Consider the following 27,888-nt stretch of genomic DNA (forward strand, 5'->3'; position numbering starts at 1 on the left):
GAAATGTTTATACTTAAAATACTAATTTACTCCAATGTCTTGGAGAGGCTTTATATTTTAAAATGTGCTTAGACTATGTCTTAAGAAGTTCCGGTCATATGAATGCAGTGTCAAAATGTTCTTAGGCCTGTGTGATTGTCCTCTCCTCTCCTTTGCATGTCTTCCCATCTCAACATCCTAACCTCCAAAAAAATGAAACAAGAAAAAAAAATCACCCCAAGCCATAACTGGCCAACTGTTATTGAACAAACCTAAAAATTAAGATAAAACTAACCTGTCATTCCCCAAATAAATTTAGTGATGTGATTAACTCAATTACGTTTACAATTGAATTACTATCAGATATTTTACTTACAAGATGTTTAAGGAGCAGAGGCCTTCCATAAAATAAATCTCGTGGCTATTTCTTGCCTACATAGACGAACTTCTGGGGAAAAAATATTAATTATTTATTTAGAAATTCTATGAGTTGTTGCTAGTTAGTGTAAATTATTCAGTGCGTGTATTTTGGATGGAATAATGCCCTTAATTGAATACTCCTTTTTCTTCAGCTCATGACAATAGTAAAGTTAGATTAGAAATGTTAGTGGTGGTATTAGTAACAACTTCTAGAAGCAGTATTGATTCTGTCCAGTATTGATTATATCCCAGTGATAGAGGATTGGAATTGGTTTTTGTTTATCACCTTCTGTTTTATTTTTAAATACAACCTTAGTATAAATAATTAATTTCTTCTTAACCTCTCTTACATAACTTGATGATCCTTTTATAAGTCAACTCTTACAAAATTCTCATATTCCTTTCTGTCCTAATGCCATTGCATAACTATATATGAAAGTGTTATCTGTCCAACACTGGGGAGAAAATACAAAAATTTTTCCCTCAAAAGATGACAATATCTCAGTTGTTAAGAGAAAAGATGTCAGAGTAGTTGAGTGTTGACTTTGCTCTCAAAATGGCGTTTACTGTAGCTAAGGCTGCTTCATATTGTGTCTGAGTGAAAGCCCAATAGCTATATCCCCTACTTAGTGATGTGTCTGAAAATTGAAGCAGTGCGCATGCAGTCTCCTGTTTTGGGGTAGATGTTGGGGCGGTTTAATAAGAGTTTTAATTGAAGAAGTTTTTGCATAACAGGCTGCATCTCCAGAGTCCTCTATGAGGAATTGGCTTTCCTGAGCAGTCTTTACCTCTGTTGTTGCCATGACATGTTTCCCTCCATTCTCCCCTGCTCCTCCAGTTCTTTCCCCATTAATTCTCCAGGATTTATATGCTACTTTGTCCTTTACTTTGTGTTAGTTTTCATGATTTCTAAAGTGTAAAATCTGGTAAGGTGTAGTCACCATCATTCATGATGCATAGGGAAGAGTTAACTTTGGGCAGTGGTTCTAAAATCACTAAATAGCAGGAGATGGAAAAGATTTTTTCTCAAGAAGGCCAATGGTATCCTGGCTTGTATCAGAAATAGAGTGGCCAGCAGGGACAGGGAAGTGATCTTACCCCTGTACTCGGCACTGGTGAGGCCGCACCTCGATTACTGTGTTCAGTTTTGGGCCCCTCACTACAAAAAGGACATTGAATTACTCGAGCGTGTCCAGAGAAGGGCAACGAAGCTGGTGCAGGGTCTGGAGCACATGTCGTACGAGGAGCGGCTGAGGGAACTGGGGTTGTTTAGTCTGGAGAAGAGGAGGCTGAGGGGAGACCTCATCGCCCTCTACAACTACCTGAAAGGAGGTTGCAGAGAGCTGGGGATGAGTCTCTTTAACCAAGTAATAAGCGATAGGACAAGAGGGAATGGCCTCAAGTTGCAGCAGGGAAGGTTTGGACTAGATATTAGGAAGCATTTCTTTACAGAACGGGTAGTTAGGTGTTGGAATGGGCTACCCAGGGAGGTGGTGGAGTCCCCATCCCTGGAGGTGTTCAAGAGTCGGGTTGACTTAGCGCTGAGGGATATGGTGTAGTTGGGAACTGTTAATGTTGGGTTGATGGTTGGACTGGATGATCTTCAAGATCTTTTCCAACCTAGACAATTCTGTGATTCTTCATACCTGTTAAAATGATCTGTCAGATTATATTTCTGTGGGATTTGGGGTTTTGTTTTCAGCACTTTTCTCTTAGTTTGTTCCCCTGTAAGTAATGATTCTGCTTTCTATCTTCTCAGTATCTCTGGAAAGGTAAACTTGTTCAAAAAGAGATAGCCCAGTACTACTTAGTTGGATGTATGTGAAATGGGTAGTTGCGTGGGTTTAGCAGAGCGCTAGGGTTAGCAATGAATGGCTCCACCCAGACCTGGTATTCAGCTGTGAAGTCTAGCCTCCAACCAGAAGGTGTAAAATTATCTGAGGGTTAGAATTCATTGTTTTAACTTCTAAGGGGACTTCTAAAATGTTTAAATTTCTAGGATGCATATGGGATCTTTGAAACATACTAATTGATTTTAAAGATCTGTTATATGTGGAAAAGATGGTTCTTACAGTTAAACAAGGGAATAGCCTCTGCAGCTGCTGGATCGGATTTCAGCATATACAGACAAGACAGTGCAATTAAGCTTCCAAATGCTGTAATTTAATGTTTTAAACCTGGAAAGAAATATCTGCTTGTGTTAGAAATATTAAAGTACTAAATATTTTGTTGTTGTTATCAAACAATGTATCATGTATAAATGATGCTCACAGAAACAATACAAATAATAGTGCATTGTAGATTTATAGGATTGTAGCATGTGATCATTCTTGTTAACTGTGTTGTCTGTGTGCTTACAATTCAAGGGATTTTTTTAATTTAAATGAGTGGTTTTTTAAAAAATCTGTGTGTATAAGTATGTGTAATACATAAACTCTGCTGAATACAGCCCAATTGAATTTAGCTGGGCTCATTTAGATATATACTTCAACATTAATCTAAATAGTACTAATACTCTAGCAATTGTTTTTATTTCTACTAATTACTTGATAGTATTATGTTCATGAGCAATGTTTACTTTTAAAGCAGAAGCTGAGGCGAAATGTGAATTTACTTGAGAAGCTGGTTATGCAGGAGACGTTGTCATGTCTGGTAGTGAACCTCTATCCGGGAAATGAGGGTTATTCACTTATGCTCAGGGGAAAAAATGGTTCAGGTAATATTTCTGCTCTTTAATTTTTAAAAATACTTGGAATGCTCTAAATAGTTAAAATGTGATGTTGCTTACATTTAACTGTTTCACTTCTAACATAACCCCTTGTGGAAAAAAAACCCCAAACAAAAACCAAAGCAATTGTACTTAAACTAAAAATTTACATAAAGCTGTGAGGCGCTTGGAAACGGTCTCTAACAGTGCAGCAGAAATCAGTAGATATGAGTCTTTTTTGATAGCTTTCCATTCTCTCATTTCCCCTTAGCTTCCTGAGTTGCTTATCTGAGTTTCTCTGACTTCAGGTTCCTTCTGTCAAATTGTTTCTTTCACTGTTTCCTAAATCTAGGTCTGACTAAAGGCATCTGTGTTCCAGTTTGGTTGCATCTTCGTACCACTGGTACTGTGATGTGCAATAAGAGCATACAGTGTATCAGCTGGGAGCCAAAACTTTGTCCCATTGAGCTATTAAGGCATGTTGCCTTTTGGCACAATAAGAGCAAAAACAAGCTCTGGGAACAGAAATGGATGTAAAAATTAATACTATGCAAAAAAAAAAAAGCCTGTTTGGATAGGTTTCCACTGGCCCTGCTTTTTCCTGTGGCGAGCTTGTTTTAGATTTCACATTGTTAAAGTTTGAACTTGAAAGGCAAAGAAAAGCAATATGTTTTGTTTAAATTCAGATTCTGAGACCATTCGGCTGCCTTATGAGGAAGGAGAGCTGCTTGAATATTTGGATGCAGAGGAACTACCACCTATTTTGGTTGATCTTTTAGAAAAATCTCAGGTTTGAAAGTTTTGTTTTTCAAAAATAACTTAGGTTTTGTACCCAGATAGACCTTGATTTTTTGAATGCTTCACAGAGGTGATTCCAGCCACAAGACGTAAAACACTTGTGCATTTGGAACTCTAATATTTAATGGCCCAAATATATATTTTATTGATATATAGGAAAAAAAATATTGGGGAGGACGGGATAGAAGAGAAATTGCTGTGATAAAGGCTGCCAAACAACTTCAGCTCTGTGCTCTAGCAAAATGTCCTTTGTTCTTTGTTGTTATGAAATATTTGGCATGGGATTTTCTTAAAACTGCATTGCTGGCATGTGAATACACTACATTTGAAGCTTGTATTTTAGTTATGTCTAGGTATGTAGTAAAGACCACTGGTCTGACAAAATTAGTGATTAGTTTTATTCGTAGTATCACTGAATTTTATATGCTATATAACAAACTTTTTGGAGGCAAGGGCTGAGGCAGATTGGTAAATATTTGTTTATTTACAAGTTGTTTTTTTTCAACTAGGTTAATATTTTTCATTGTGGATGTGTCATAGCAGAGATACGTGACTATAGGCAGTCTGGTAACATGAAATCTCCCACATACCAAAGCAAGCACATTCTTTTGCGTCCTACAATGCAGGTAAGTAGTGTTTTAAGTCATTCCTCAGTGTTATGGTAGTTCCTAGACTGGATATGAAAAACATACGTTAAGAAATCTTATTTAGTTGAAAGCTAATTACCATTATGTCATCTTCCTCAGACTTTAATTTGTGACGTGCATTCAATAACAAGTGACAACCACAAATGGACGCAGGTGGGTTAGCAGTTATTTTGAAACTTTACAGTGATATGCTAAATACGCAATAGAATAAAATTTTATTTAAATTATTTATTCATTTAAGAAAGTCTGATAAATAAAACTGATTATATTTTTTATTAATTCAAACTGCCAGTGATGTGCATAGTGGTGCATGGTACACGCTCCAGAGAGCTGCCAAATTAATTTGTTAATTGCGTCTTCCCACAAGATGCCATAGAAAATGATAGGATTTGCTAAAAGTTTTGTAGAATCAGACCTTAATTTTTGGTAATGCAGAATGACAGTATTGGAGTTACTGTTAACTAGTTTACCTTGCTTCATTCATCTTCAACATACAGCCCCAGAACAGCAGTTGGAGTCTAATGACACAACTGCTCTTCTAGCATCATTTTGCTATTGATACTGTTACAGTAAAAAGAATCATAAGTAACTACGGTTGTACAGTTATAACTAGCTAAGTGCTGAATAGCGTGGTGTATGTGATGTGCTCATTTGTATTTCAGAGCCACAGTCATGCTCAAATCCATTTCAAATTGTAACCTAAAGTCCCAGGTAGATCATCTTTATGGCACTGATTGCCAGTCCATCACTATAAATCACTGACAGAAAATGGATTTCATTGCCATTAGTACTGTGTTTAAAACAAACAAAGAAAATGCAAACAAAAAACCAGAACATGCCCCCTACTTCTCAGAAGGATTTCTTTTCCTATCGGAAACCCCATCCAAAGCTCTGTAACTCATAATAAGGATTAGTGATACTTAACTGTTGAATATTTTCTTTTTTTGACTATCCACACAGAATTTTTTTCAGTTTTCTTTAAAATAATGTGTGCATATGTGTAGGTATATATCAACTTATCTAGTGTAAAAGTCTTCATATTTTTACATTTATTAATAGCTGTGTATATTACAGGAAGACAAACTCCTACTTGAGAGCCAACTTATTCTGGCTACAGCAGAGCCTTTGTGTCTTGATCCTTCAATAGCAGTGACCTGTACTACAAACAGACTCCTGTACAACAAGCAGAAGATGAATACTCGCCCCATGAAACGGTAGTTTTCAGTGTGAAGTGTGTTGAGACTGTCTTTGAAATTTTATGAAGTGTTTCAAAGAAAAATATAGTAATGCTTTACGTTAGAATTTTGCTTCTCGTATCTAATATCTACTTAAATATTAGGAATATGAGGAACAGTCAAGAAACTAGATCTTATTTTTAAGTGCTCAATATTGTACTGTATTTAAATTAGTAGAACTGTAATATGCTTATTTTTGTATATCAAAAGAGTGTGTATATAATTTTCTTACCATAATACATTATATTGCAGTTTTGATTTTGTACTTTTTTTGCATAGTTCAGATGTAAGCTGAGTCAGATGGCAGCTCAGTAATGTAAAATTTATAAATGGGTATGTTGCATGTTGGTCTCTGATTTGTTAAAAGCTATGTACAAGCTTAATCCTGAATGAAGAAATCAAGGGAATTATTTATACGCTTGATGTTCAGGCTAAACAGAAGTGTGGGAGCATTAGAATCTTAGAAAACTTAAAACTAATGTGGAGTGAACTATATGCAAAACAAGAATCTTTAACTTTTGTACATGGTTGTTCACGTTCTTCCACAAAAGCTATAAATGGTTCACATTTGTTCTACTAAGAGAGTTGCATTCACTCTGTAGAATGAAAATGTAGTAGTGGTCTGTCAGATTCCTGAAATATTTTTGAACTAGATTTGCATTAAAATACTGTGCTAATGTACAACCAGTGGTAATGTCTGAAAAAGTATAAAGAGTGAAACTGATCAAGTTATCCTTAAAATTAGAGCTTGGTGATCAACAAACATTCAACTAGGAAAATAGACAAAGATGTTAAATGAATGCCCAGAGCATCATTAATGTACCAATGGGTTTGGCTTGAGACAAAGAATGGAGGATAGTTACTGTGTTTATAACTTTATACTTGCATAAGTAGTACACAGATCTTTTGACAGAAATGAAATCTGTGATAATATACAACTATTTTAAATTTGGCAACTTCTCAGTTAGTTACTCATTTCGACAGTGTGCTTCAATTATGCATTTCAAAAATAATCCCATTCTCTTAGTGCTGAAACACATGAACAGAATACTAGTATTTTTTTAAAAATATGAAATCAAGAGTTTGAGTTGTACAGTGTAATCCAGTATAGCAATTTTAAATTAACATTTCAAAACCCATCTTTTAGTCTCAATATAAGTAGTATTTCCCTGCATATTTTTATGTTTGTACACAGTCAGTGGGGAATTTAATTTTGATGGTTTCAGTAACTTATCTGTCACTTTACCATAGGTGCTTCAAAAGGTACTCAAGGTCATCTCTGAACAGACAGCAGGAAGTAGCTCACTATTCAACTCCGCCTCAGCTCAGACTACTTGACTACTTGCAGAAAAGAAAAGAGAGGAAAGGAGCCCAGCAGTATGACCTCAAAATTTCCAAAGCTGGAAATGTAAGTGTTCTGAGACATAGGTGCATATACTTCTAACTATTTATAATATATTAATACTGGTTTTTCATCTTCCAGTGCGTAGATATGTGGAAACAGAACCCTTGTTACTTGACTGCACCTTCTGAAGTGGATGTAAGTCCAGTTGTTACCATTAGCAATTGCATTAAACATTTTATTATATGTAGAAGTGACTAAAGAGTATCCAGTACCAAAGAATGACCTTTAAAAAATGGGAGCAACTTTAACGTTTAAAATTATTTGTCTGTACTGTGAAGTATAAACATAAGCTAAACCATCCTGGAATACTTTGCAATTGTAACATGATAGTTTGAGAGAAGCAGTGCAAATAGATCTTTAGTACTGTTCATCTGTGGGTTCAATGAGCATACGTGTATTTGAAGTTGTCTGATAATACAAAAAATAGAATGTATCATCAGTAAGTTCGCAGATGACACCAAGTTAAGCGGGAGTGTCGATCTGCATGAGGATAGGGAGACTCTGCAGAGAGACTTGGATAGATTGGATCGGTGGGCCAATGTCAATTCAACAAGGACAAGTGCCAGGTCCTGCACTTGGGCCACAACAACCCCATGCATCGCTACAGGCTTGGGGCGGTGTGGCTGGAGAGCTGTCTGGAAGAAAAGGATCTGGGGGTTCTAATTGACAAGCAACGGAACATGAGCCAGCAGTGTGCCCACGTGGCCAAGAAAGCCCGCGGCATCCTGGCTTGTATTAGAAATAGTGTGACCAGGAGATGTAGGGAGGTGATAGTCCCCCTGTACTCTGCACTGGTGAGGTCACACCTGGAGTATTGTGTCCAGTTTTGGGCACCTCAATACGAGAGGGATATCGAGGTGCTGGAGCGAGTGCAGAGGAGGGCAACGAAGCTGGTGAAGGGCCTGAAGAATAAATCCTGTGAGGAGCGATTGAAGAAGCTGGGACTGTTTAGTTTGAGGAGGAGAAGGCTATGGGAAGACCTCATCACTCTCTACAACTACCTGAAAGGACATTGTAGAGAGGTTGGTGCTGGTCTCCTCTCACAGGTAATTAGCGATAGAACAAGAGGGAATGGCTTTAAACTGCAACAGGGGAGGTTTAGACTGGACGTTAGGAAAAAATTTTTCACAGGAAGAGTGGTCAGACAGTGGAATAGGCTGCCCAGGGAGGTGGTGGAGTCACCATCCCTGGATGTGTTTAAGGGTCGTTTAGATGAGATGTTGGGGGATGTGGTGTAGGGGAGAACTTGTAGAGTAGGGCTGATGGTTGGACTCAATGATCCCAAGGGTCTTTTCCAACCTGAATGATTGTGTGATTCTGTGAAAAGAGGTAAGGTAATTATTTAAAAATTAAGTCACTTCTCAAATTGTTAGAAATTCCTCTTTTTTGACATGTTATGATACTCTGGGACATAATATTTTTCAACAGTTTAACTTTTTATACAGAGAATTCCAGTTGAGAATTCTTCTGATCACTCTGAGCATTCTCTCAGAGACATTCACATTCTTGATTTCTGCCACTGCCAAAACACATACTACTAGCGTACAGAAGGGACTCGGTAGACTAGACAAGATTGTAGCTTTGGACTTAATAGGACTGGCAAGAGTGTGCATTAAACACTAAATGATGCTCTAAGTTTGTACAAACATTCTCTCTCTTTGCACTTCAACAGTGTTGTACCTGACCTAATCAGAGTCTTTAGGAGTTACTGGTATTGTGAAATTTCTTAACCATTCCTCATCACAGGCAGTAATTTCAGTCTGTGGTCTCAAGCTATGTTTCGCACTTCCATTAAGTTTAACATGGCAAATATGGTGTAACAGAATAAATGTAAAGTTCTGAAGGTTTTCCAAGTTACTTTTTCTGAATGTGTAATACAAAGAGGGGACACTGTACAAAATATCAAGCTATCCTTGTCTATTTCTTGTACTTGCATTTCAAGAGTGGCTGACATGATAGTCTTAAAAACAAGAAGCAGTGCTAGATTGACTTCAACTCTGTCCCAATATGACTATTGTTCTTTCTCTTCTGATATCTCCGTTTTCTTTAAGGTGGAAAAATATGCCAAAGTGGAAAAGTCTATCAAGCCTGATGACTCACAACCAACTGTCTGGCCAGCACATGTGAGTAGTTTAGACCTTTGGCCAAACTTCTCTATCTCTAGTTAAAATGTCTCTTATTCCCACATTACTTTGATTTTGTTGAAATAATCTTCCCTCCCCCAATTTAATTAATCTTCCATGTGTTATACAGACACAGAAGGATTACCACAGATACTTACAATTTCATACAGTGCAGCATGCATGTGATCAGTCTTGTAATTTCCTCAGGTTTTCCAGAAATACAGGGAAAAGCACCTTTAATCTCCTAAGTAACATGTGCTGTTCCTGTACAGTAAGGAAAGCATAATAATTTCCAGGGAGCAGTACTCTGCTCAGCAAATTACTTTGTTTACTCAGATAGTTTGATGGAAAAGAACTTCCGTTAAAATCAAAATGTTAAATTTGGAAAGAGATTAAATAATATTAAATACCCTTTACAAAAAGCTTTCTGCAATGTTTAAGTAGAACCTTAAGGTTTTTGGCACAAATGACGTGATTTGATAAGCAGTAGTCATTTAATATAATTAGCCATAAATAAATTCATTAACTCTTTGTAATTTCAAAGGCAAGATATTATCTTTATTAACAGCATCTATCATGATGTCTTTGTAGTTTCATATTAGCAAAAAGTAATACTTTCCCACAGAACTTAATCTTCATCTCCAACATTTTACTGGGAACATTTTATTTGCATTGTCATAATTTATATAAAACTGTTTCTATATTTGTTTACCCAGTCTGCCTTTCCATATCTAACATGACTGTTTAGGGTTTGCAATATTTTTGTATTTTTAAGACATGATAAACTCTTTTTTTTTCTCTCATCCCTTTAGATAATTTTTTTCTCAAATCACTTTCATTTTAAATAATGCACCCCTTACAGAGTGTTACTTACCTTTCTTATAGAGTGTTTCTTACTGTATTATATAGAACTGGCATGTTTTACTAGCTGTTTCTATTATCACTTGTTTGACTTGGTTATTTTCTTCTGTCTTTTTAGGAAATAAAAGATGATTATGTGTTTGAATGTGAAGTCGGTAATCAGCTTCAAAAAACAAAACTGACCATTTTTCAGTCTCTTGGCAATCCCTTGTACTACGGTAAAATTCAGACACTCAGAGGTGATGAGGAAAATGACAACCTATTAACTCCATCACAGTAAGTTACATGTTCTTTTAAATGGTGCTGTGATGTGATAGATGAAGACAAATGTTACTTACCATTTTCAGTCATAAAAATACTCCAGAGCTAGAAATCCAATTTAAGACTTCTGTTTGAAAAATTCGGCTAATGAATCTAAAGCTTTTTTAACAGAAACCTAATCAAAATTTGTTCAAGCAACCATCATGTCTTAAATGTACTTTTATGTTAAATCTGCATGTTCTTTTACATTAAAGAAACATTGTAAAATACCAAACAAAACCCCAAAACTAACACCACCACCCCAACAAAAAATAAAAAACCAAAAAAACCACAGCAAAAAACCCACTGAAATTGTGGAGACACCGTGAGACATTGTTAGCACTCTTTTTCAGTGTTACTCATAATTTTGATTGTTGATGCTGTAAAAACATAAGACTTGGTTATACTATGTTTACCCTTACGCAGAGAAACTTAGGCTAAATAAATGATGAAGAAAAACATGAACTAAGAAGCTTTGTCATTTTGAATTCTTTTGAATCTGCTGTTGTCGGCTGTGGTTCTACAAAGATTCTCTATTCTTGGCTCTTTTTGTTGTGTGTACTAGACTCTTCGTATGAAGGCACATGTGCAGCAGAGTAGACCTTATAAATTTCAGTAAGGCAAGGAGCAGTTTGCCTGAGCAAACTTCAGTTCTGTTAATGAAAGTTATTTTTATTGTCTAGTATGTAATTCCTATCTTATTTTTTATTAAATTCTTAAAATCTTCTTAATACTCAGGATGTTTTATCCCTAGACTGAGCTATTTACTGTTTGCTTCCATACTGTTGTGGTTTAACCCCACCTGGCAACTAAGCACCACACAGCCACTTGCTCACTCCGCACTCCCACCGCACCCCCACACCCTGCCCAGTGGGATGGAGGAGAGGGTCAGAGGGGTAAAAGTGAGAAAACTTGTGGGTTGAGATAAAGACAGTTTAACAGGTAAAGCAAAACAAGGAATTCATTTACTGCTTCCCATCAGCAGACAGGTGTTCAGCCATCTCCAGGAAAGCAGGGCTGCATCACACGTAACGGTGACTTGGGAAGACAAAATGCCATCACTCTGAATGTTTCCCCTTCCTTATTCTTCTGCCAGCTTTATATGCTGAGCATGACACCATATGGTACAGAATGTCCCTTTGGTCAGCTGTCCCAGCTGTGTTCCCTCCCAGCTTCTTGTGCACCTCCATCCTGCTTGCTGGTGGGGCGGTGTGAGAAGCAGAAAAGGCCTTGCCTCTGTGTAAGCACTGCTCAGGAGCAGTGAAAACATCCCTGTATTATCAATGTTGTTTCCAGCAAAAATCCAAAACATAGCCCCTTGCCAGCTACTGTGGAGAAAATTAACTCTATTCCAGCCCAAACCAGCACACATACTTAGTACTGATTTTCCTAGAACAGCAGTGCTAGAATACAGCTGTGTAATAAGGCTGGGAATTAAAAGGATTTATAGGTGTTAGGTTAGATGCCTGGGGTTTTTTTGGAAATCATTGCTGTAGTCCTTTATTTTTAAGACATTACCAGTTGACGTTCATAAAAATTTGGGTACTTCCTCATTAGAAAAATGTCATATGAAGTGAAAGGTGCAGAAAATAAGTTTTTTGAGCTAAAGAAACAGAAAAGGTCTGTAGTGTTTACAGGAAAAAAAAATCATTGAAGTAATAAGTTTGCAAGCCATAAGTATTACATAGAAGAGAAATGCTTATTTAATTCTGGAAAATCATGAGGAATCAAAATTTGCATAAGTAAAATCAAACAGTGGAAACTAAATGTATGTTAAAATATTACAGGTAGGGCTGGTTTTGACATACCCACAGGACACTTACGTTTATATTTCAGTGTGAGTGTAATGATATGTTGATTTATACATAACTTTTCCCTTTTACAGTAGCAATTCTGTAGCAGTTATTTGCCTCCATTTTTTGAGAATATAAAATACAGAACTTCTGTATTCTGCCTTTTGCTTTCTAGGTAATTTACTCTTAAAGGAGACCATGTTAGACCATGTGTGTATATTGTATATGTAGTTACGAAGCCAAGTTTGTATTTCCAGTACTAAATAATACCCAATCCATTCAATGGATAGAGTATCCCTCATATTTTCAGCGGGTCTGAAAAAAGAGCAGCAATGACATTTGTTTGAAGTTTTGTGATTATAAAAACATGTTTTTAGTGCAATTCATGGCTGAGAATGTGTTATACATTTTACATTTCAGGTTCCTTATTGGTTCGAAGACTGATGCTGAAAGGTAAATCAACATAGTATGTACAACCATTTGGCTTGATGCCAAGTAATGAATTTTGTTCCTTCTAGCCATTATGACTGCTAATGTTATGGTTATGGAAATGGATGCAGAACAGATGAGGAAAATAAGAGGAGTTAATCATCATAACAAGAAGTAGGATACAGTGTGCAGTTTCTATAACAAGCAAGGAAGAATAGAAGAAAGTAAATATGTGAATACAGCTTGTCCCACTACCTAAATTTCAAGCATGTTAGTTATTTGCACAATTATTCTTGACTACACAAGTAATAATAAAATTCTGAGAGCACTTAGCAGGAATTTCATCGTGACATTTTGTGTGGTAAATTAGCATTCATGGAAATTGTTCATTTGAACTTTAAGTGCTATCTAGGACTTAGATATATACAACTTATTTTTGTGATGTGAATTACCTGATTCAGCTTTCTCAGAGAAGCAAGTAACAAAACAGTTTTCCAGTGTATTTTAGTTGTAGAATGATTAGGAGTACCAATTTTGGGATAACTGAGGCAGTAAAATTGAACCTCTTTGAGGTTCTTCAAATGTTTGTCAGTGTGCATCACATTAGATACCTGTTTCTTTGTGCATATGAGCACAGAGGCTTTAAAAAGCAATCTCTGTCAAAGCCAGTTGCGTGTTTGTGCCTTCATAGGAGACCTCAAGGTGATGTAAATGCCATAGCTCTTACCCCCACACCCTGTTATGTGCCTGGCAGGGAGATGAGTCCTTGGTTTGGGCAAAAAGCAATAATAATGTACTTTGTTTTAATAGATAATTTAGATCAGTAAACTCTTTGCTTATATTCTGTCCTGTCTCCTTTGTGCTGATTGAGACTTCCGCTGTTTGTGCTGTAAACTGAAAAGGGGGTTGGTTGGCTGAAAACTAAAATGATAATAATCCAGGGGTTTAGTTTTAACTGGGATTGATTTCCTGATCATGTTTGTCACTGGGTTGCACAAATCCTTCTGTCAGAATTAGCAGCTGGGTTTGAGGGACTGGGACAGGGAGAAACAGTAGCGGGAGGAGGGCAGGACCACCTTTTTGAATACAGTATATTTTATTACTCAGATTCTACTGTAATTTTAAGGCAGTCTAAAATCTGATTGCTGAAGAAAGTACACTGTGCACTTTCCTCTGCCGTGTATCTTGGGGCCCTTGCTTATGTCTGCATTAGTCACATAATAGCATATTGAATCAGTGCTATACCAAAATAAAGTGTAGTTATAGCAATTAGGTGTAAGCTAATGGAAATATTCCAGCAGTTTTTCACTGAAGTTCAGTCTGCCAGAGTGTAAGTGGCAACAGGTCTTCAGTTTGATTTTCTGCAAGGTCACTTTGTATACATTCTGCTCATGTTTGTGAAACAGTATGCCCTGAACCTAGTTCTCACATTAGTAGAGATGTAGTATTTGATTTTGTAGAACAGTATTTTAAAGTCGTTTGCCTGATGCTATTGATGCTTTAAATTCCTGGATACATCACTGCTCGTTAGTCTCATAGAATAAGACCTGGCTGTTCTGATGCTCAAAGAAGAGTGATCACTTTTGCTGTGGTTCTTGGATGTATGTTCAGTATGGACCTCATAGTTCATCCCTTGGATTCAGAGTCCTCATCTGACATAGACCTCAAGTTAAAGGAGGCTTGACTGTTTTGCGGAGAGCATAAGCAGAGGATTCAGCTTTATAAAAGACTGTGGACTCCTGTGAAGGGAATGGGATTCCCGTTGACCAATAACCCAAAGAACTGCAGTTGCTTTTGGGAAGGGAACTGTTCCGTCTACCATTCTGCATATTCCTTCAAAGGAGTGTTTCTCAAACTTGTTTCTTAAACAAATCGTATTTTGCTTTAGAAAAAAAGACAGTGATTAAAAGTTAAAACAGCATAAATCTAAGAGCCCAGGACCATAAAGTAGAAAGATATGTAAAGATATAGGTATGTTTTATATGCATGCATCTGTTTTACATATATACATACTTAGATATAAAATTTATGACTATGTAACATATACAATTATGTGTTTACATATACGTATCTACTTTAGAAGTTGAAAGCTGTTAATCTTCATATGCCCTCATTGTTTGTTTCAGAGTGGTGAACCAGTATCAGGAGTTGGTACAAAATGAAGCTAAATGTCCTGTGAAAATGTTTCATAATTCAGGTGGATCAGTCAATCTTAGTCATCTTTCTCCAGGGAAGGAAATGGAAGTGAGTTTATTGAGTCGTACATTTCTTTTATTTGCACTTGATTATTGAATTATTAGAATAATTTCTCTATCCACACTTAAAAGTAAAAAATCTACAAGTTTCATTCTGAATTAATTTTTAAATGCTGTATTGTCATAATCATTCAATATGAGTATATTGGAAAAGTTAGAGAAAAGCACTCTTGTTTTCACTGTTCAAATGTCTTTTAGCCATGCCTTTTTTTTTTCCTCCCATGTGAAATGTAGTTAGGTCCAGGGTTTTGTTGTAGCATTTTGTCCCTGTTCAGATGAACTTTTCAGACTAGTATAGTAAAATGCAGCTATGTGCATTTTACTATAGGTCAGTAAACATAGAAGCAGATACAGTAGCTGAACTTTTTACCTTTAGAATTTATTAAATTATTTTCTCTTTACTTTGAAGAGGAAAACTAACGTTTTTGATGTTGGGTTTTTTTTTCCCCTAAGTGCATATGTTTGCATGCACACATCCAGTAGAAATTTCTGCACTGCATTCTCAAATTCTCATGCTTGTGGACATTGCCTTGTGTTTTACTTGCTGCCTCTGGCTTGCTTGGTCAGATTCAGTACTCTAGCAGTGAGCTGTATTTAGACTCCTACTAGTAAATGAATTGTGTGTCTGTTGGGCTATTTCCTTTGCTTCTTCTTTTCCCTAAATACTTACTTTTAAGCTGCAACAGCCCTGCTCTGAAAGAGGGAGTTCTTGGTGTCAGCCACAAGAACAGCATGCAGAGGCCAGCAGTTGCAGAAAGGAATATGAATGTTTCTGTATGTGTGTATACACATATATTTGTGTGTGTGTGTGTGTATATATATGTATAAAAATCATAGAATAACCGAGGGTGGGAAGGTACTTCTGGAAGTCATCTTGTCTGACTCTCCGAGCCCTCACCAAAAGCTGGGCCAAAGTTACTCAGGTTACTGTATTTAATGATCTAGTCCCCTTTCAGATGGGGCATTAGTCTTTATTTTCAGAATGAAGAAAGCAGATTTCAATAGTAGAAGAGAAAGGTAGTCCTCAGAATCTTCCTCAAAAGTTTCTTTTTTACATTGCAAGCAATTAGAAACTCGTAGAGGGAGTGTCTCTTATTACTGAGAATCAGTGGAAGCTAAGCTCTCCAAAACGTTTGATTCTGCACAATGCTGAGTGCTCTGATTTGTTAGCCCATGCACATCTAATGTAGGCTTCAGCATTTAAATACTCCATTCACTATATTGACAGCCTCATTTTCTAGTTTCAGCAGTTTGGGGACTGTATGTTTGTTTAGACATTACTTTCATTTATGGGATATCTGCTCTATAGGTAAAAGGATATAGACTGTAACTGTAAATGTGTTTCACTGATGAGTCTTTTGATAGTGTAATTCTATTGGAATTATGGATTTAGGGGCTGTTGTGAGTGACTGAGAACTACAGACTTGATTAGCTGAAGTTAATTTACGTTCACACAACCTGATAAGCAGGTTATAAGAACAAACAAAAAGGGAGCACCTTTTCTCTAAAAAGATTAGTGAAGTTCTGATCTCACTGAAGTCAACGGGAAAATGTGTATTGATTTCTGCACATTCAGGATTTTCCTGAATGTATTTAAATTCCTACTCCCAGAATCAGGAAATCTGATCCTGTTTGCTAAATCAGTCTTGGTTGGAAATGGCAAATATATACAGATGGTGAATGAATGAAATGATATAACTTCTCAAATAGGACCAAATTTTCCTTTCATTTAAAGGGCATCTGTCACTCTTGCATTTGTGAAAATTACTAAGAATGATTTCAGAATTGCAGAGAAAAGTGAAACTCCTTAATTTTTTTAATTATTTTTTTGCTCAGTTTAAATATTACCAGCACTTTCAAACTGCTTCTTGATGGTAAGCATTTTATCTAGAGATAGTTGAGCATAGGTTATGTTTTCAAAATAAATAAAAATCTGAAATGTTTGAAGGGAATTTTGTCATGGTTTTAAGAAATCTAATACAAACTAGTTTAATTGTGTTTTCTGTCAAATATGTGGAAGCTTACATTATTGCTATGGTAGTGTTAATTTTTCTTTCTCCTAGCAGCCAGAAAGTATATCAGGCTCTGTTCAGTCTTCAGTATTGGGGAAAGGTGTAAAACACCGACCTCCTCCCATCAAATTACCTTCAAGTTCAGGAAGTAGCTCTTCAGGTAATTATTGATTTGGGCATTTCCTTTTTATGTGTTCTGCCTGTTCTAAAGATTTAATTTTTAGAAAGTATCTTATCTGTGAAAAGAGTGTAATTTTTTTATTTCTGATGATGTGATTTTTGTGAACAATATAGTAACAAATATTTGAGTTAACATGTACTCACAGAACAATAATGTATTTTAATTATGCCTTTTCAGGTAATATTTTTAGTTCACAACAGTCAAGTGGCCATCTAAAATCCCCAACTCCTCCTCCTCCTCCTTCTAAGCCTCCTGGTCTTTCTCGGAAACAATCTATGGATCTTAATCAAGTTAGCATGCTCTCTCCAGCTGCCATGTCTCCTGCGAGCTCTTCACAAAGTGAGTCACGACCTAAATTCTCCATTAAATCTTAGGCTTTTGCATAAATGCTTCCTGAGATAAACTTCTTAACCTGTGGAATGATGAAACTTAAGTGTACAGCGTACCCTAAATTGTATAAGTTGTGCAGCTTTAGGCAGGTCTCTTGTTCACTGTATGTATTTTATGTTTACTGTAACTGTGTTTGTTTTTTCTGTATATATGTATGCACCCTCTGTGTATACGTTTTAATACATTTTATGCAATTAGTATGATCTCATTTATGAAAGGCTGATAGATGATGTGATGAGATAAAATTCCAAAGTGTAGTTTTTTTTCTTCCAGTGTAAAAACAGTATGTTAGATCAGTTTGCCTTTACATAATTTAAGCATCTGGTTTTTTAAATGTTATAGGAGCTGGTGCAGTTGTATCTCTATGTATGTATATAATCTGATCAGTCCCAAGGTGGTGATACAATAAACGATAAGATGATTTTTTTAAAACACTCCTACACTGTTTTACAAATCATTGCTGATTGCAAGTGTGGTGGTGATGCTGCTGATGATAGCACCATATTCTCAGGTGTTAAAATGTAAATTTCAATAATAAGTGACATCCTAGTTTAAGTATTTTCATTAACACTGACAGGATCATTGTAATCATAGCTATAGATCATAAACATTTTTTAAAATGTGTATGCGTCTTGAGACATTTTGTGAACAGATTTGTACAAACAGAAATCATAGCTGCAGTTTTTCAGCTTTTTAAGAATAATTGTATACTGCACATTCCAGTATCCTACACAGTATTAGAATATGCTTTTTGCATTAAATAATATAAAATCTGGATAGCTCAAAAAGTGTAACTTTTTTGCCTTCTTGTTTTGCACAAAGAAAAAAAGAAAACTTATAAAAGTTTTCTTCTAACATTTACTCTGTTTTTATGTTAGTACTATGAATTGTGTAAATCTGCTGCACACAGTTGTTACTTTAAGGCTCTGGTCACAACAGCTGGACGTTCACTTGTATTTCATTTCTTTCTGCAGGACATGAAAGCTTAAAAAAAAAGAAACCCTCAAGCTTTTTGGGCAGTTTTTGTTTTGTTTTTCTATTGATAAACTGTGCTTACTGCATCCACAACAAATACAGCTATATGTGCTACATTTAAGCAGAAGGAATTACACAGTAACTTTTAAAGATGCAGTATTATCCTCTGGTTCTTAAATATTAAATTAATTTTATTTGATCCAAATTTGGCAAATGGGAGTTTAGCTATCTGATGAGATTTAGATCAACCCCATGATTACTGAAGTAGTGTATGTTCTTTGTTGAATCTGTTGTTTTCCATGATATGTTTTTAACACGATGCTATTGTACAGGCAGTGCATATAGGCTATATGTTTAACATTTTAGGACAAAAACATTAATTAGGTTAAAATGGTCACTAAGAAATTGTTTTGGTTTATTTCTGAATGGAGTTATGACAATGTACGATAAATTATGGAAGGACTTAATGGAGGGTACCAATCCTTGTCTATGGCTTAAGGAATTAAGCATGGAGAATGGGTTTTCTGTGCGATTATACTGCATCCTTAACAATGAGTGCGTGCTGCAACACTCTTGTCATGCAGAAATTAACACTTGCAGTCTGAAAAATGGAACAAATTGTCAGTGCTAAATAAGATTCCATTAACCTTATTATACAAAAAGGACTGGCCTTTTATAACAAACTAGTACTTTTTATTTTTCTCAATGAGCAGGGTCTGGAACTCCTAAACCATCTACTCCTACTCCAACCAACACCCCTTCATCGACCCCACACCCTCCTGATGCTCAGAGCTCAACTCCTATTACCCCTTCTGCCACCCCTACTCCCCAAGATTCAGGCTTCACCCCTCAGCCCACTTTGTTAACCCCGTTTGCTCAGCAGCAAATGTCTCTGAGCCAGGCACTGCCTGTAATGACCATTCCTCTTTCCACCATGGTAACATCCATTACTACAGGAACAGCCTCCACCCAGGTCATGGCAAACCCTGCAGGACTTAACTTCATCAATGTAGTGGGCTCTGTGTGGTAAGTTTTTTGTTACGATGGTTTCTTAATTTGCCCTGGGTGGGTTGGTTGGTGGGGTGGTGAGGTGGGGAAGGTGGGAGTGGTCCAGCATCCATTAGGATAGATATTTTTCGGGATCTGCAGTACAATTATAGGTAATTATAAAATGAAGAGCCACTAGAAACTATTTGTATTTTTCAATATAAGGCACCTACTATCAGAATACTGAAAAGGTCTATTAAGAAAGACCGTTTGCTTTCAGCTTTTTGGATGATTATAGTTTAATTTCATAAGGCTTAACCTCAGTTTAAGTGGTTCCTGAGGTTTTGCTCTTAAAGTTTGAGAACTTTTTTTATTAATCAGAGAGGAGGTGGAATATCATATGCAGATCACTCTAAATGAAAAGTGGGAAGAGATTTGATATTAAAGTGCCTATGAATGAAAGATTGTAGAAAGATTGCACATAAAATGCAAGAAAACAAATCTGTTTTCTAAGAATGTAATCAAACGTTGAGGTTAAAACATCCTTTGATCCTTAAAACTCTTTTTGGGGTTTAAAACAAAAGCTGCTGTCAAGAATAGATTGTATGGTATAACTTTTTAGACTAAATGAAATTCTGTGATCATTATAAGATGGTCAGTGTAAGACACAATATGCTTCAATGCAAATATCAGACACTTGAGTTATTCATCCAAGGTGTTCAGTGGTTAATCACTGTTGATTAGAGATCCTTTTTTTTTATAGTGCAAAAAGAAAACACAAACCTGTTCCTTAACTTTTTGTTGTGATAGTACAACCATTTTGAAGACTGGTCTTTCAGTATTTCTAGAATAAAAGAACCACTAGTGTTTTATTTTCCATGAATTATACCAAAGAAAAAAGCCTGTATATACCGAGAATATGGATTTACGTATTTGTTATGTCCTAGGCATAATTATTTTTTAAGATGCCGTGATGCTTTATCCATAATCCCATTTACAGCAAACAATTGATTTCCTTGTCATGAGACAGAGGGCAAAAATTTAGTTACTCAGATTCACTTGTACCACTTGGGTTTGATGTGTTGTCTTTCCTCTTCTACAGTGGAGCGCAGACACTGATGAGTGGTTCAAACCCTATGTTGGGGTGCAACACTGGTGCCATAGCCCCTGCAGGTATAAATCTGAGTGGCATTTTACCATCAGGAGGTCTGGTACCAAGTGCGCTGCCCGCTGCAATGCAGTCTGCCTCTCAAGCAGGTTAGTGTGAATCAGTTGAAAAGACACCCTTCAGATAGGGGCAGTGTGAAAACATATTGTGAGAGCAGTGGACAAACGTGGCCATTGTGTGAATAGGTGGTGTGTTTGATGGCTGGAGCTTGGGAACAACATACTTATTTTTGCATTCAAAGTGTAGGCTGTGTTTGGTTGGTTTTTGAGGAGCTAGGCTGGGGAAATGTTCTCTGAACCTGGATTGTTTGACATGCTCAGTAGGAAGTTTGAGATAAACTCCAAATTCTATATGCAACTTTCATAATGATGGCTGCCAGAAAAAAGGCATGACTGAAATTAGAAAGAGGCCTCACTTTTTAAATGTGCGGGGCATTTTGTCACTGGTACTATTTTATTCTAGTAGGATAATTCATTACTGCCTTCAAATATGACTAAATCTGTATGCCTTGATATTCATTAAAGCAGGATTTAAATTCTTAGGGGTTTGGGGTTTTTTGAACGTATAATAAAGAAAAAAAAAAACCTAATGTAAGATTATGGAATCAGAATGATAGAAGAGACTTCAAGATATCCATCCCTTATGCGGGGATGTAGTCAAATCTGTCTAAACCATAATGAACCAATGTTTTTCTAAACTGTCTTTAGATACCTTCACTAAAGAAGATTCCCATCTTCCTGTAGCTGTTTGGAGTAGTTCATTATCTGTACAGAATGTTTCCTTCTGATTACAATGCATCTCCTTAATTGCGATTTGAACTATTTTTTTTTTTCTCCTATTCCTTGCAGACATGGAAAATAGTTGTTCACCCTTTCTCTTTACCTTCTAAGTATCAAACGTGCTGTCATGTCCCGCATTTGTCTTCTCTTTCTGATAGGTCGTATTTTTCAAAGCTTTCATAATCCTGTCACTCTCTTCTAGACTGTCCAATTTGCTTACATCCTTCTTAAAATGTGATAACCAAAACTGGACACAAGCCTGAGCTTGGCTGATTTACCACTGTGGAGCACAGCAGAATAAATGCATCTCATCTCTTTCACAACATTCCTGTTAACATTTCCCCAAGTGAGGTCTGCCTATTTTTTATCTGTATTTTTTGCAACGGCATTACATTAACATAAGAATGGCTTGACTGGTTTAGGCCAAAAATCCATCCAGTTTGCCATTAGAGGATACTTAGGAAAGAGTTTAAGATGAGGCAAAAATGTGAAGTGAAACATCCCTTGTATACAACTGTACCTCTTCTGGCAGTCTACAGCTGTGAGACTTTATCAGCTGAAGACTATCCACATGGATCTTTGTGCTTAATATCCCATGCTAGACTTCTAGTCTGTGGATTTATCTAATTGTTTTTTGAACCCATTTATATTTTTGGAATCTACAGCATCTTGTGACAGTGACTTTTATAAATGTAAACTGTGTGAAGAGGTTCTTTTTTTGTGTGTTCTGTAGTTTGTGATATGGATGATTCAGGTATGTTTGTGACTTAGTGTAATTTCTCATGTCCTTTCTTGCTGTATAGACACAAAGCTAGTTACAATTTTGTATGTGTTCATTTGTCTTTTTAATACAATGTTACTGAATTTTGGACCCTTTTGTCTATTCACTAAGATCTCTTTTAATCCTAATTCTGTCCTTTCGAGCACTATCAACCTTTACCAATTTGGTGTCACAGATTTTTATATGGTACTCGGTTGTCTACATAACAGATGGGAGTAGTGAGCTGAGCTAGGTCCATGGAAGACCTCTGGGGGTTCTGTTTGACAGACACTGTTTTACTGGAGCATTTGTATCGGTTCTGTACCCGCATCATAGCTTACTACATGTACATTTTTTTTAGCATAGCTTGGGACAGTGCCATGTGGAATAATGCCAAAAACTGTAGAAGTCAGATACATCTTGGCAGAAGCCCTTGGGGGGTGCGCAGTCGCTAAGATTTTGGGTGCAATTGTTTTCTGTTAATGACTGAGAAAATGAGAGCCTGTTATTTCATTGAGTCCTTGGATGTTTCTGGATTTAGTGTACAAACAGTAAAACTTCTTAAATCTGGAAGAAGAATCACTGAAGAACAACTGCTGTGATATTCTCCATTCACCTTTGTGTAAATGCATTAACAGGTTATAGGTTACAGGGTACAGTGTTCAGTAGCAATACAGATTTCTGTTTAGTCAGCTCTCTTAACTTTGAATCTGGATAGCTATGAACTTGTCAACATTACAGAAAATGCAACATTGTATTAAGTATAAAATTTACACTTGCCAGTTTTCCAACTTCCAAATGTTTAGAAGTAATCCCAGTGGAAAGGTGTATTAATTGCAATACACGTATTTAATTAAGTAAAGACTTCCTACTAATAAAAAGATGTTTTCTTTAACAGGCAGCCCCTTTGGTTTGAAAAATGCATCAAATCTTCGGCCCTTAAATCTTCTACAGGTAATTGATATACTTGGACACAATAATAATAATTTCTTATATTTCTTTAGACATATGTAGTGCTGCTTACTGCATTGCCTCCCACAGATCTTTGAAGCCAGTTGATCAGACAAACCATTTACTGCAAATTTTAATTGCTTATTTAAAATGCTTAGAAGAACAGAAAAAGCTACTTGCATAAAGATACCAGGTGGATATGATATTCCTAGCTCACAACAAAGCATCTAGTTCTCAGTAACAATCTAAAAATGCTGACATTTGAATTCAAGAGATTAATCCTAAAATACAGACTTCTGTTTTCAGGATTTGTCTAAGCTTTTATTGCAAATCATTCTTTAAACTGAAGTTATAATTATTTTAAAAGTACAAAACAGTACAGTAGAATCACTCAGGGGTTACACATATAGTGCCTAAAAGTCAAGCTCAACATGCGCAAGTAGGTGCAGTAATAGCTTTAAAGAGCTTCTGGTAATGGAAATAGAAGTTCATGTAAAATAGGTAGTTTAGAAGGTCTGTAAATGTTTTCTTTCCACTAAGCATAGGTACAGATAAAAATGAGCAAAAGTTACTTATTATGTCAGAGCTCCATTTCAAATCAGAACAGGGAGTTTGTAACTGGGTGGAACTCCTGGATCTTGGAAGTCAGCTGCAAGTTACAGGTGTGGAATTGCAGCTTCAGTGTTCCACAAATGTTGCACCATGCTTCAAATAAATTAATATCAGTAAAAGATCCGCTGTAGCTTTGCTACTTCCTCCTCCCACTCCTGTACACACTCCAGAAACATGGAAAAGGGCAGGCACAGCAGGTAGTTATGCCAGAGTAGAGCTCTTCTATAAAATTAAATGCTTGTATTTGCATGATTCCCCGTTAAAGTACATCCTTTCCAGCTACCTCTGCAGCTCATATAAGCCAAGAATAATTTGGCTGAAATGAGTGGAAATAAACCTGGGGTAAGGGAGATGAATCAAGACTGCTTCACTTGAACATTTTTCTGCGTCAGACTTTGCAGCTTGTTGATTGGAAGCATCTATTAAAATTCAGTGGAATGCTCTGAACGTGAAAATAATACCCTTTTGAAGACTAGCCTTTACATTTTCAGTAACAGTACAATCTCTACTGTTATAATAATAAAAATATAATGCAGGCTTGTTTTCTGAGCATAAGGCTCTTTCACAAACAACAGCAATTGTAAACTGGTTCATTTGAAAGGATTTTAAAAAAACAAAAACAAACCTCCAAGGAGTACATAATTATCAATGTCATGTTCATCCTAGGACAGTGGGAAACTCAGCAGTTTGATTGAATTATGCCTTTTGTTTTTAATCTTCAACAGCTTCCAGGTGGTTCACTTATTTTTAACCCACTCCAGCAGCAGCTGTCACAGTTTTCTCCACAGCAACAATTTCAGCAGCCTACAACCTGTAGTCCTCAGCAACAGGGAGAACAGGTGTGTGCTAACAGCCCTCAGTCTGGGGTGCATGGATGAAATACTTTTCTCCTATTCTCCCCACCTCCACAAATAAATGAGCCTTTAGCCAACAGATCTGAAGCAGAGGGGGAGGAAGGTCTTCCTCCAAAACCTTCTCAAACTGAAGACTGCTGTGGCTTTGTTGCCATGGCTGGAGCTGGGTTATACTCCTTTATTTATGTCCTGTATAGAAGAGCTATAACAAAACAACTGGCTAAGCGTTGTTTAACTCTGGCATGAAGAGAGTCAGCCCACTGTAAATCAGCTTAGTGTTGTGCTGTTTACCATAGCTAGCAGATACATCAGATGGAGAGAGGAAAAAGTCAGGATTACTACAGAGTAACTAAAACTTCTCACCTACGCTGCTGTGAGTTGGCTTACGATCCTCACTGCTGTACTTCCACAGAATCATTCTCTTTGCACCAGGGAAACTATCAGTTGGCTTTAAAGCTGTCATCTTAAGACACTTGCTCTACTGCTGCCTGTAATGAGTGTTAAAGACTTTAATCACTGAAGAAGACCAAAGTCTTGATAGAGACCAATCTGTTCTCAAAATGACAAATTTTGAGTGGTTGGTTCTACTTGTGCCTAAAAATCTTTACCAGCACTAATGCACCAGTTTGGGAAAACTAGCTGCTCTGCTTTTGTGTTCTTTATCTTTTGTCTTCCCAGACATGCAAGACTCCTGTTTACCAAATGGTCTCTACTGGATACTCAGTTTGTCACAATAATTTTGCTTGTGCTACTGTAGACTGTTCATAAATAAGATGCCTCTTTCAAATGTTTTTATGGTGTAGTCTCCTGTGTCACAGGCTGTGTTCTGGAATGTAAGACATTTCAATGAGAAACTTTCAGATTTGTTCTCAGAATCCAAATGTCAGTTACTAGTTGAATTACTGAAAAAAAAATCATGCAAGCTCATACTGTTGGGTTTTATTTTCTAGACATTGAACTTCAAGGGCATTTACAGAAATGGTGATGTAAGCCTAGTCCTTCTTGTGGCAGAAAGTTCTTCTGGAGGAAATCAATCTCTGCATTGGCTAACTTGCCCTAAGGAACTTCTCTCTTACCACACATTATAGAATAAGACTAGGGTCATTAGCTAAAATGAGCTATCATGAATACTGGATTCCTTAGCTTTCACTAAGGACAAGAATGTATGTGTTCACAGTGCTGTAATCCGACTGCTTAGAAAAAAACCTAAACCCCAAAAGACCAATTTTCTGTGCTACCAACAGAATATATACATTCTTGTCTCATACTTAGGGTTTTTTCCCCAAATGCTGTTTCTGTGTCTTTGTAAATCTTTCTTAGTTGTCTTCATTGAGAAGATGACATCATCTTAATGTGCAATCTTTTGGTCGAGTTTACCTGGATCTTAGTGGCATTATTTCATATGGTTATTCTAAAGAAGCATTGCAACTCCTGGAAATGTACAAAAGCTTTTTTTTTTTCCCTGACTGATAAGCTATGCAGTTTGTTTGAATTGCTTATATAATACTTTATTCCCACCTTATAAATCAATGCATAATTTAAGTTCTAGAAGACATCATAATTCAGTACCCTTTGACTTCAGTAGACACTAGATCAGAATCCACTAATTCCATTCGAGTGATTACTCTGAACTTCTCTGTTCTGAAAATAAAATTTTAAAAGCAGGGTTTGTATTTCTTATGACATTAAGGAGTGTGTGGCACAACACGAACATGTGAATGTAAGTTTCAGACTTTTCACATTTTGATTGATTAGGACCTTTGCATGTGGATGATTTCAGGTGTCACCTGAAGACTTTGGGTTTGGGAGTGGGATGGGAAATTGTTGTAAGATTACAACCATAGTCTCTGCTGACTGCAGGGACTGACAACTACATGGGACTTCTGCTGGGTAACAGGCATAATACCATTTCTGCCAAAACAGCTGTGGTGAGGCATTCAGCATCTGTTCATTCTACTTGAATAGTGACCACGTTATAGCCTGTATCTACATGCACCAGAAGATGTAGAATTAAATGTTTTTAAATGGCACTTGAAAAGTTTGCCTTCACACTGGCTTTATTTACTTATTCATTGATACCAAAGTTTGGTAATAAGGATCAAGCTTTTCATTTTTGCTAGGGGTCTGACCAAGGTCCATCCAACCAAGATCAGGCATTATCTGCCCAACAAGCTGCTGTAATTAACCTGACTGGAGTAGGGAATTTTATGCAACCTCAAGCCACAGGTATGTGCTTGCTGAGCCTCCTTTTGTAGTTAAGTGTGTATGTTGATAAATTCACACTGAAATGAAGTTTGGTCTTAAAGAAGTCTTACACTGGATCAGAACAATTTACTATTTATTATCAGCACATGAACTATACAAGAAATACTGGACTTCCAAAGCATGCACTTTTCTGCTTTGTTTGGCAGTTAAGTGTAGTAAATTGATAATATCACATGACAGTAAGTCACACTTGATACAAAAATAAAATACAGGAAACTTCTGTGCCAGACTTCATTGAGGAATGTTTCTTTAACTGTGTGCTTAACATCCAGTATGAGAAACCTCTTTGTGTCTCCACAAGCACTTCATATTCTAATTATGTTCTAACTAACAGAGTATGTATATCATGTATACTTTATTCTGCACTGTTTCAAATTTGACTCTGAAACTAATTCTATTGATCCCCCTTTTCTGTTACACTCTATTCCTATGTCTTCCTTCCCTGACCCTGATCAACTCGACCTGACCTCTTTGACCTGCCTGCTTTCCCCTTCTCCTTTCTTAGTGTTGTCTCAGCTTGGCTCTGCCGTGAACAGACCTGGGCAAAGCCTTCCTCAGCAGAGACTCCAGCTTTCTTCTGCCTTACAACAGCAACAACAACAAGCCTTGCAGCAGCAGCAGCAACAGATACAAGTAATCCAGCAACTTCACTCTGATTGTATTTAATTAAAAAAAAAAAAAAAGAAAAAAGAAAAAAATTAAAAATACAATTCTCAGCTCCAAAACCAAGTCTTGTCCCTTCGAATATTTTTTTTTTTAAACTAATGTCTTTATGGTCTTGCAAATGAAAAAAAATTAATCTGGCAAACTGTATCATGAAAGATTTAAAATCTGTGGTTCTCTCAGCTTGGAGCACTGAATTTATTTTTATTCACTTAAACCATCCACCTTCCTGCTTTGCTAACATTCAAGGAGTGCTTGTGGCACATGTCTAAATAAGCTCTGCCAGGTGCCAACAGATTTCAAAATAGCATGAAGGTAAGCACCTGTAAATTTACAGTC

At 36.6% G+C, this 27,888-nt stretch overlaps 1 protein-coding gene across 10 annotated transcripts in view; it reads left to right on the top strand.

Annotated features, from left to right (window-relative positions):
* Positions 1–27,888, top strand: part of SUPT20H (SPT20 homolog, SAGA complex component) — a 37,770-nt gene that overhangs the window by 8,859 nt on the left and 1,023 nt on the right. For 2 of the 10 annotated variants that reach the window (XM_074815811.1, XM_074815812.1), the window contains exons 6-22: positions 2,986–3,115; positions 3,793–3,896; positions 4,414–4,530; positions 4,651–4,704; positions 5,626–5,765; positions 7,038–7,194; positions 7,270–7,326; positions 9,243–9,314; positions 10,294–10,451; positions 12,689–12,721; positions 14,824–14,941; positions 17,016–17,124; positions 17,323–17,484; positions 19,224–19,536; positions 20,600–20,754; positions 23,103–23,158; positions 26,742–26,847. In XM_074815811.1, coding sequence (XP_074671912.1) covers positions 2,986–3,115; positions 3,793–3,896; positions 4,414–4,530; positions 4,651–4,704; positions 5,626–5,765; positions 7,038–7,194; positions 7,270–7,326; positions 9,243–9,314; positions 10,294–10,451; positions 12,689–12,721; positions 14,824–14,941; positions 17,016–17,124; positions 17,323–17,484; positions 19,224–19,536; positions 20,600–20,754; positions 23,103–23,158; positions 26,742–26,847 — 2,041 coding nt within the window. The other 8 variants (XR_012622084.1, XM_074815807.1, XM_074815814.1 and 5 more) reach the window with 8 other exon arrangements.

This window comes from Strix aluco, chromosome 2, assembly GCF_031877795.1.
Source record: "Strix aluco isolate bStrAlu1 chromosome 2, bStrAlu1.hap1, whole genome shotgun sequence".
Classification (NCBI taxonomy): domain Eukaryota; kingdom Metazoa; phylum Chordata; class Aves; order Strigiformes; family Strigidae; genus Strix; species Strix aluco.